Below are 11,150 nucleotides of genomic sequence, written 5' to 3' on the forward strand. Positions count from 1 at the left end.
CTATAAGTTATCAGCAATGATCAGCTATAAGTTATCAGCTATCAGCTAACTTATAAGTCAACCGCTATTTTTACCAAACAGACCCGAAAATTATTTTTCAGACTTATATGAAACGGTTAATGCATTTTTATCTATTTTTTCAATTTTATTAAATAATTAATGTATTTAGTTTGTATATAAATTAAACCTATAAGTAAATTAAAAGTAAATTTAAAAATAAAGATGTTATACAGTAAATTTAAAAGTAAAATCTTTATTTATGATAGTGATAGGAGACTCTATGTTATTAAAAGAATGTGGTGCCGATAAATAAATATAGAAACAACAAATGCAATTTAAAATATGGAAGAGTGCACGATACCTCTCTAATACAGTTAACTTAAGTGAATGATGGACATAATAATAAGTCTGTCACTATCAAAGACATGCTTTGTTGAAGATGCTTAGTACAATGCTAGGAAGATGACGACTAGACAAGAACACACCCTTCCATCACTATAACAGCCTTCCCGCGCAGAAACACTCTTTTATTTTGTTCATCAATACAAACATGGACCGCTCCTCCTCTGACTGATGTCTGGAAAAATATAATCAATATATTACTACAACATTCACAGAGAAATATAATACCACTAATGAGAGAAGTATAGTATATAATATGATAGAAAACAGACATGTGCGTCCGTAGAAGTGTGTCCAATAATTGAGGGTGCAGTCGTGCATTATAGCGGACGGGGCGAGCATGCGGGTCTTCTATTGTAAAGATTAAAAAATGCAAAAATTCTTGTTAATGAACACTTTTGCAAAAGCTCGTATATTAAAAAAATAGAGCGGGACAAAAAATTTTGAGGATGCAGATGTAAAACATTGATCCGCCTCTAAAATATGCAGACAAAACAAGTATGCTCGTCAACCCCAGATCTATTTTATCACCTTAATACTTTCTCGTATCCATTAAAATTAATCTAACCGAATCATTAAATTAAGATATATTATTTTTATAATCTTGAAAGAGAGGGAGTACTTGATAAGACTTTAAATCAGTTTTTCCCAGCTTCTTGCTCCAATAGGTTGCCAAGCTACAATGGATACTTCCACAAACAGGATCCTGAAATCAAAAATGTATTATCTCAACTAGGATATATTAGTTGAGCTACCTCATCCACTCTAATGACTTACCTCATTGACTCCGAGTTTTGGGGCGAAAAGTCGATGATAGAAGTCAAATTCCGAGTCAGGAGGCGCAATCCCGGATACACTTATCTTCCTTCCTTGTAATTTAACAATTTCATCAAATAGTGGTTCAATTTCTGTGACATTTTCTCCAGATGTAACCACAACCTATAAGAAACAATAGTAAGTTTCACAATGTTTGAGAATCGAACACAACCTTAAACCGAATGACACCAAGAAAGTTTATTAGGAATTACAAGTATGTCATCTTGAATTTGTGTCCTCATTATATCAACTATGGAAGCACCTTTCAATGCTTTAGAAATAACCAAAGTATCATCAAACTTGAATTTTGTAATAGGGTCAACAGGAAAATTCAGTTCAACATAAAATGCAGCATCCTTAGATGCTTCACCATTGGTTCTGACTGAGATCTTTTTCGCAGTTAAATTTCCAGAGTTTGTCACAAATTCAATTGTAGCATTGTTGTTCACCAAACCATAAGAAAACAGTGCATGTGAAGCTGCTAATGTGGCATGAGCACAAATATCAACCTGCAATATAATGCTATAAGTTATAACAACGGTTTTTAAATAAACATGCTATCTTTGATTAAGAGTTTTCTCAAATCGTACCTCGACGATAGAAGTAAACCATCTGAGACGAAAATGGGGATTAGATTTCGAGGTTCCATGAATAGGAATCAAATAACAAGTAACTGGAATGTTAAATTCAGCAGCTAATGATTGCAACCAGTCATCGCCTTTAACTTCTTCTTCTTCGTCTAATAGACACACTGCTGCTGGGTTTCCTTTGAATGGCAACTCCGTGAAAGCATCCACCTAAAACATTTTGGGTATGATTAAACAAATGTGGTAGAAAAAATTGAGTATGCATAAAACATAATACAAATGAACATACGACATAGTATTTCATAGGTTTCTTTGACATATTTTTCGAAAACAGAAACAAGTATGTGTGGTAATACTAAAGTTTTTTTTTTTTGGTAATACTAAAGTTGATAAAAGCTTCTCTCTGCATTCAATATTGTCCAGATATATTATGTTTCAAGGTAGAGGCCCTGTATTTAAAAGTTCCAATTATTTAAGATAATTTTTTCTTAACCTTCTTGTGTGGTGAAATTCTGTTTTTATTCTATAATTTGAAGATGAATCTTTGGTTTTTTTGGGAGATACTTTTTTAAAATAACGTAATATTTATTAAAAAATTAAAATCAAGATATATTAATAATATTAATCATATAAATAATTGTATTAATCGAGATATATAATTAAATATATATATATATATATATATATATATCCTTTTAATTCAATAAGTTCTTTTTTTAAATTCGAATACAACGTTTATGTTATTAATTGAATAATTAATTGTTATAAATTATATAAATATTCTTTAATATTATATATACTTTTTCATATATTAATTGGTCTAATTTATCATAAAAAATGACAAACATATTTTTTTTTAGTATTATAGTCCATATTAAATTTAACTTCAAGGTGTATATAATTAAAGAGTTTTAAGGTAGTTCACTAACACTATAAACTAGCTTTACATATACAACCAATCAAAATTCTTACACTTGTTATGTCATATTAGTTTTTTTAAATTAAAATTGTGTTTTAATTGGATACATGGTTGTGATTGATTGACAGTGTAAAAATACTTTACACTCTCAACCAATCATATGAACTGGTAAATTAAATACTTAAGCAATCGACACAATAAATTTATATGAAAAGGTAAATTAAATACGTATCATACACTCATCTCATGAACTAAATAAACCAAAAAGCTGAATTTTAGGATAAAAATGAAATTGAAGTTTGAGGGAATGTGAAGTCATGATGATTTGATAATAGCTATAATGAATATAAAAATGCATAAAGTTAGAGCAAAAAGGTTTAATCAAAGTTTTGGAGCTAGTGAAGAATGTGCAAAGATCGAAAATTTGATCTACCGAACCAAAATTCTGAGAGTGAGAAGATGCAGAAGCTTGAAACAATGAGGTTTTCCTGGGTTTACACGCACATGCATAATCTTTACGTTTCCAGAAATATATCTCCAATTCCTCCTCATAATTATATTTCCGATTAGTTTAGAGCTAAGAAAAGTATAGGATGAGCTACAAAAATTTCTTTATTTTAGGTCCTAAAATTATCGACTCTTTACATAATGCATTTGTTTTAGCCCCAATTTATGTTCTGTTTAGCAAAGCTTTATATATATATATATATATATATATATATATATATATATATATATATATATATATATATATATATATATATATATATATATATATATATATATATATATATATATATATATATATATATATATATATATATATATATGAGTTTTGCTGACCAGTGTCCTTAGGGTAATGGTTAAGTATTCCAAAAAAAAAAAATATTTTATAGAAATAATAACATTTCAATTTTCGAGCATTAAATACGTAGATTACTAAAATAAATTTATTATTTTAAAAGTCTTAACCATTACCCTAAGGACACTTGTTAACATTCTCATATATATATATATATATATATATATATATATATATATATATATATATATATATATATATATATATATATATATATATATATGGCATATCATATGAGAATGACATATTTATATGAGAATGTGAGAATGAATCTGAACCATTGAATTTTAAAATAAATGGTGGAGATTATGAGTCAATCTTTTTTTTCTCTCTCCTGTATCTTGAAATAAATGAAGTAGGAGAGAGAAAAAAAAGATTCACTCATAATCTCCACCATTTATTTTAAAATTGAAAGGTTCAGATTCATTCTCACATTCTCATATAAATATGTCATTCTCATATGATATGCCCTATATATATATATATATATATATATATATATATATATATATATATATATATATATATATATATATATATATATATATATATATATATATATATATATATATATATATATATATATATATATATATATATATATATATATATATATATATATATATATATATATATATATATATATATATGGGGAATGCTATAACACACCCACTCATTTTAATGAAGGTGTGTATTAGCATGATGCACCTTCTTAATTTAAGATTAAAAATTCTTCTCTCTCTTAATTATGATTTATTTAATTTCTTTTTTAATTATTTTTATACTCTTTTTTTTTTACGGGAAAAGATTAATTCATTTCATTAAAAACAATATTTTGAATACATGTTGGAATTTCAAAAAAAATATGAAAACTAGCAAAAGATGGAGCCACCCGCGCCAGAGCATGAGTCACTTCATTAGCTTGTCTTCTAACGAACTTAACACGAGAGTTCCTAAAGAAAAGAGCCATCAACCGGTTACACTCGCTAGTAATAGCACCAAAGTCCGAATCATTTGGTTTCGGATTAGTCACACTATCCACAACGCGCTTTGCATCCAACTCGAAATTCATATTGTCAAACCCCAGCTCATGTACCCACTTTAAGGTTTTAAAAAGACCAAGAGCTTCACCAATAGCAACATCCATGCTAGGCGAAAACCAATCAGTTCGGGCTACAATAAACTGACCTACATCATCTCTAATGCAAGCACCGATACCCACTTTGTTATGAGAAAAGGATGCGCCAATATTACACTTGAGTCTGCCCCTCGAAGGTTTTGCCCATCTAGTGATGGTAGCCGGGGGGTTGATAATCCTATTATTGGGGTTAAGCTGCTGAGTCTCTCTCCATCCTGTCAACAACTGAAGGGCACGCTGACAAATAATGTTCGGAGGATCTTCCACCTGATTCCAAACAAGGTTATTTATTCCTTTCTAGATACTCCATAAAATAACTGAGAAAGTCTCTTGTTGGTCTTTACTAGATACCTGCAAAAAGGAAAAAATCACAGATGCAAACGTCTCCCCATTGCCATTAACCTGCTGCAACATAGGCCAAAGACCCACTTGTATCCAACACTCAACACTTTTAGGACACTGAAGAAATAGATGATAATTATTCTCTTCACCAACCCTACAGGTGACACAGTTAAAAGGGCAATCAATTCCTTTATCCAGGAGTCTTCTTCTAGTAGGCACACAATCTCTGCACAAACGCCATAAAAAATTCTTTACTCTTGGGGGGGTCCTAATGTTCCACAACAGATTCCATCTCTCACTGATTCTAAGGTGAGAGGTGTCAATAGCATCAGTGATACAGTACCTGTAGGCACTCCGAACTGAGAATTTACCGTTAGACTCATGTTTCCAAACTAAATTGTCATTATGAACCGCGGTAAATAGGGGAGTATTCTGAATCTTCTCAGCTGCTTCGGCCCATACAAGAGAATGGATAACACCTTGATTCCAATGCTTACCATTCGGAGACATCAAATCAGAGACCTTGAAATTATCCACTACCAAATTGTTAGGCCAAGGATTAGTCAGAGAAGAACCATCGACCAGCCAAAACGGATCCCAAACCGAAATATTCTCTCCTGACCCGATACTCCATTTTAAGCCTCCTTTAATCACAAATTTTGAACTCCAGATGCTACGCCACACATAGCTAGGATTATGATCAATATTAGAATTGAGAAAGTCATAATGCGGGAAATACCTGGCTTTGTAAAGGCGGGATACAAGAGAATCTGGCGTGGTTGTGAGCTTCCATGCTTGCTTGCTTAACATCGCGAGGTTGAAAGCACCAATGTTCTTGAACCCCATACCCCCTTCACTTTTAGGCATAGATAGTCTATCCCATGAAAGCCAGTGAATACCTTTAGCTCTATCTCTTTTATGACCCCACAAGAACCGATTTATCATCTTCTCAATCTCATCAGTTAAGGAGGAGGGAAGGAGAAAGAGACTCATAATATAAGATGGGATGGATTGCAAAACAGACTTGATCATAGTCTCTCTCCCTGCTTGAGACAAACTTCTACTGCTCCAAGAATTAATTTTCCTCCAAATTTTGTCTTTAATGAAATTAAGCGCTGATTTCCTGCTTCTACCAATCATAGAAGGAACACCAAGATAATTACCTGTACCCAGAACCTGTTGGACTCCTAGAAGCGTAGCCAATTCAGTCCTCGTATCAGAATCGACATTCCTACTACAGTAGAATTCAGATTTAAGGAAATTAATGGCTTGACCGGTGGCTTCCTCATAAGTGGCAAGAATATCCTTCATAACAGTAGTCTCAGCAATATTAGCTCTGAAAAACAGAAAGCAATCATCTGCGAATAGGAGGTGGGAGATAATAGGAGCATTCTTGCAAACTTTAACACCATGAATATCACCTCTATTTTCTGCTTTCCGAATAAGCGCGGTAAGCCCTTCTACACAAAGAATAAATAGATACGGGGATAAAGGGTCACCCTGTCTCAAACCACGACCAGGAACAATCGGGCCTACCATATTACCGTTCACACTCACAGAGTACTCCATCGTTCCAACACAAAGCATAATCCACTTAACCCATTTATGACAAAATCCCATAGTGGTAAGGATGTCCTCCAAATACTTCCGATCAATTCTATCATAGGCTTTACTAATATCTAGCTTAAGAGCTATCTCCCCTACTTTACCTTTAGGTTTAGTCTTCATATGATGAACCACTTCAATAGCAGCCATAGCATTATCCAAAATAGATCTTCCAGGAACAAATGCTGACTGATTATCTGATAAGCATTTTCCCAAAATCTTCTTAAGGCGATTAGCTAGAACTTTTGCTATTACTTTATAGAGCACGTTACATAGAGCAATCGAACGCCAATCCTTCATAGAAGTTTGAGTGGTTCCTTTCGGAATGAGAGTGATATTTGTTTTATACTTAAAACTCATTTTCTCTCTCTATTTTTCACTCAATTAATTTATGTAATTATTTGACATTTAATTATCAATTTAATAATAAAAGTCCTTTAACATTGCTCATTGCCATTCTAATCCTCTATTTTATTTTATTTTCTTTACAAAAACAATTTTTAATTACATTAGTGCATACATATCTTTTATTGCATTAACATTTATAATTAAAAGAAAACACGTTGAGTAAAACATTATAGTAATTTCTTTTCTTGAAATATAGTTAAAGGAAATGTTTTTCAATTTTTTAACTAAAGCATTATAGTGTATGATAAAAGAAAACATTTTTACTATTTTTTGTTAGTTATAATTATTATTTTTTTTAAAAACAACTTTTAATTTTTTCTTTAACAAAAATAATCCCTTTATTATTGAGTAATTAGTCTTTTATAATTTATTTTCAAATAAAAAATAAATTCTTTTGTAGTGTATTTCAAGAAGTAACTAGTAGAAGACCCGTGCTCCCGCAAGGGTAAATTCATTTCTTTCTTAGACCATTTGATAAAGTTTGGTTGTTGCTGATATATAATGTTATTATAAAATCACTAATAATTAAAAACATTTAAAAAAATATGTAGCAAATCATCCACACGATAAATCTAAACATGTCTAATAACTAAAAATATTTACAAATATCACTAATAACTATAAATACTTATAAATACTTTGTTGATTAAAATTTTTAAAAAAAATGTATTGTGATGATAGTGACCCATGAAAATATTGAGTTTATAAAATTCACAGGAATTGTTAAAATTTAAAAATAGCATTATCATTGTTTCCTTATACTACAATAATAAATTGATAGTTTTAATGATAAAATTCAGAGGAGTTGCATTAGAAATTAAACTTATGGACTGTTATTTTCGGTTAATGGATTGATATAATATTTAAGCCCAAAAATATTTAATCTTATTTAAATCTAATTTAAGACATACTAATTTAATGCAGATCTCATAATCATATACTATTAATTATCAATGACTACTTTTAATGACGATTTTTTTTTTTTTGAATATCCATTTTTTTAAAAAAAATTTCAGAAATAACCAACTTTTCAAAATAATTCCCCAAATGTCCATTTTTTGCTTAAAAATACACGTTGTCGCCAGGGGGGGTGGCGACAACACTGGGCTTTAAGAGAAATCGCCAGTGGGCCTGGCGCCCATGTGTATTTTTTAGGTGTTGTCGCCACCCCCCCTGGCGACAACACCCCCCCTTTATTTTTTTTTCTTTTTTTTTTTGTAATTTATTTTCTTTAACATAATTTCCTCCTAAATTTTTTTATGTTATACTTTTCAATTATTAATTCAAAATGGATTTTATAAATAATTATTTTTTTCAATATTAATGTAATTTTTTTCATTATTTCCTCTTAATTTTTTTTTCAATATTAATGTAATTTTCAATATTTTTCAATCTTATTTTCATTATTTCCACTTAATTTTTTTCATTATTTCCTCTTAATTTTATTCATTGTTTCCTCTTAATTATTTTTTTCAATATTAATGTAATTTTCAATATTAATGAAATTTTTTTCATTATTGCCTCTTAATTTTTTTTCAATATTAATGTAATTTTTTTCATTATTTCCTCTTAATTTTTTTCATGGTATTATATTTTAGGTAATTTTTTACTTTCAATATTAATGTTTTCGGTACTATTTTCTCTTAAATCTTTGTAAATTTTATTGGTTCCAAATATTTTCTCCATGGTAATATTTGGTAATTTCTTTCAATATGTACCATGAACTTTTTTTTATTTAGTAATTTTTTTTGTGTTGTAACCCATAAAATTTATAAAAAAAAAAGTTCATTTCATTGAAAAAGTAAATTACAAACATCATCGAAACTAATAACTATGTTGTGGAACTAGATCCACGATTGGGACATTTGGTCCTATTATGTCCTACCTCACGACATATACTACACTTCCTCTGCATTTTTTCAGTTACGTCCATCTCGGTTCTAATACGCCTGCTGTTTGGTCGACCGCTTTTATTCCGACGCATTAAATCGTTATGCCAAACTGTTTCCCCCTCGTACACAGGCCAATATGCTTCCATTGCTACCACCGGAAAGTAATTGTCGTATACGTTGAGCAACGTTGATACCTTGTAAATTTCTGATACCAAAGATAATGCATCAAAGTGAGTATGTGAACATGCTGCAAGGACATGGGAGCAAGGCATGCGATATGCTTGAAATTGGCCACAGTCGCACCAACGATCTGGGATATTGACGCGATACTGTTGTCGTGGAAGTCCCTGGTTGTGGTCAATTGTTTCCTTTACACTGAAGGTGTGGCCATGACGGTCGAACTCGGTCACCCGATGAGTGTTACCCTTGGCAGATTCCTGTTGTATATATTTCATGCAGACATCGCTATATACCTGTTGTGTTTGTAACACTGAATTCCACCTCTTACCTCGTGTGGCGAACAAAGTTGCCATCCGAAAATACGTAGCACTAACAATGGCAGTTACAGGTAGGTTTCGTATGCCTTTGAAAACCCCGTTCATTGATTCCACAAGATTTGTAGTCATGTGGCCCCACCTAGCCCCATCGTCGTATGACCTAGTCCATCTTGCTCTATCAATGCTGTCAATCCACCTCCCTGCATCTGGATTTGTCAACGCTATTTCTCGGCGGTAGTATTGAAATCCAGGTTGGTTTAAGGCATACCCCGCGTTCACCAAGTGGTTCTTCAAAAATTTATCCTTGTTCTCTCTCATAAAATTCTGTGTTATGTGCCTAATACAGTAGACATGCTTAGACGGAGGGTTGTGCCAACCATTTGCCGGATTGTTGTATGCGCTGTCAATAGAAGCGTGCCTGTCAGAAATCAAACAAAGATTAGGTTGTGGAGCGACTCTAGCTCGGAGATTCTTCAGAAAGAAACCCCAAGCAGCAGCTGTTTCGCCTTCTACCAAAGCAAATGCTATTGGAAAAATGTTGCTATTTCCATCCTGCGCGACCGCCATCAACAAAGTTCCCTTGTATTTCCCATACAGCCACGTTCCATCAATTTGAATAATCGGCTTGCAAAAACCAAAACCGACGATGCATGGTTGAAACGCCCAGAATAGTCTATGGAAGATTCCATTACCTTCGAGAGGGGTTCCGTCCTGGGACTGTGCCGGCAGTGTCTCCAATATACTAACAGTCCCAGGTGAATACAATTGCAGTGCAGCCAGGTAGCGAGGAAGTTGTTGGTACGATTCCTCCCAGTTGCCGTAGACTCTTTCAATTGCTTTCTGTTTCGCCAACCAAGCCTTTCTGTACGAAGGTCTGTATTTGAACACAGAAACGCAATGAGAAATAATTGTCTTCACCTTCAGGGATGGGTCAGTTTCGACCAGAGGAATGATGGTATGACATATCATGTCATGACTGAGTTTTCGATGATCTTGCGCCATGTTAGTGGTGACGCAGGTGTGGGCTTGAGATATCGAACGTATCACCCACGCGTTAAACTTCTTTCTGAACGATGCCTTCAGCATGTATCCACATTCCGGGTTTTTGCATGCAATAGTGACTCTCTCTGGATTTGATCGATCGGCTTTAAAATCAACACAATTTGCTAAGTGCCAATTTTTAATAGCCAACAGACAATCATCCTTCGAACGAAACGTGTCACCATCTTTCAACTCCTCACTTGACCTCATGTATGGATTGTAGAACATATCGGACGATGGCTCGTCCTCTCCTAAATTAAGCGTTGTGAAATGTGCCGGAGGTGAATATGCATGTGTATCCGGTACTGGATCCGGTACTGGAACTTCTTCGTCACCTTCATCTTCGGATTCACGATTCACCAACTCATCAACAACATCTTCTATATCAGTTTCTTCGTCAATGATATGTTCGGGTTGTTGTTCGTCATCAACAACAGGATCAATAACTTGTGACTGAATATTTTGCGAAGGAGCATTTTGTTCAACCACTACGTACAGTTCCAGATAATCATAACCAAAATACTCATGGGTGAGGAACATGTTTTGGACCTCTAAGTCAGTTGTTATCTCTGATTGACAAAACATGACTGAGTTGTTAGGTTGAAGAAGGGGTTGTCGGTAAAATATCTGAGACACTGGTT

The 11,150-nt window shown here is 32.7% G+C and overlaps 2 protein-coding genes across 2 annotated transcripts; both read right to left on the reverse strand.

Moving 5' to 3' along the window:
- Positions 1–304: 304 nt before the first annotated feature.
- LOC131620336 (uncharacterized) lies at positions 305–2,220 on the reverse strand. Its single transcript, XM_058891385.1, has 6 exons — positions 2,095–2,220; positions 1,809–2,015; positions 1,431–1,727; positions 1,180–1,341; positions 1,025–1,108; positions 305–577 (listed from the first exon to the last, which is right to left on the reverse strand). The coding sequence occupies exons 1-6, from the start codon at positions 2,122–2,124 to the stop codon at positions 470–472; spliced, it is 888 nt and encodes a 295-aa protein (XP_058747368.1). The 5' UTR covers positions 2,125–2,220; the 3' UTR covers positions 305–469.
- Positions 2,221–2,999: 779 nt separating this feature from the next.
- LOC131659487 (uncharacterized) lies at positions 3,000–7,031 on the reverse strand. Its single transcript, XM_058928674.1, has 4 exons — positions 5,410–7,031; positions 5,076–5,220; positions 4,500–4,991; positions 3,000–3,059 (listed from the first exon to the last, which is right to left on the reverse strand). The coding sequence occupies exons 1-4, from the start codon at positions 7,029–7,031 to the stop codon at positions 3,000–3,002; spliced, it is 2,319 nt and encodes a 772-aa protein (XP_058784657.1).
- Between the last annotated feature and the right edge of the window lie 4,119 nt (positions 7,032–11,150).

The sequence above is a fragment of the Vicia villosa genome, linkage group LG1 (assembly GCF_029867415.1).
Source record: "Vicia villosa cultivar HV-30 ecotype Madison, WI linkage group LG1, Vvil1.0, whole genome shotgun sequence".
NCBI lineage: Eukaryota > Viridiplantae > Streptophyta > Magnoliopsida > Fabales > Fabaceae > Vicia > Vicia villosa.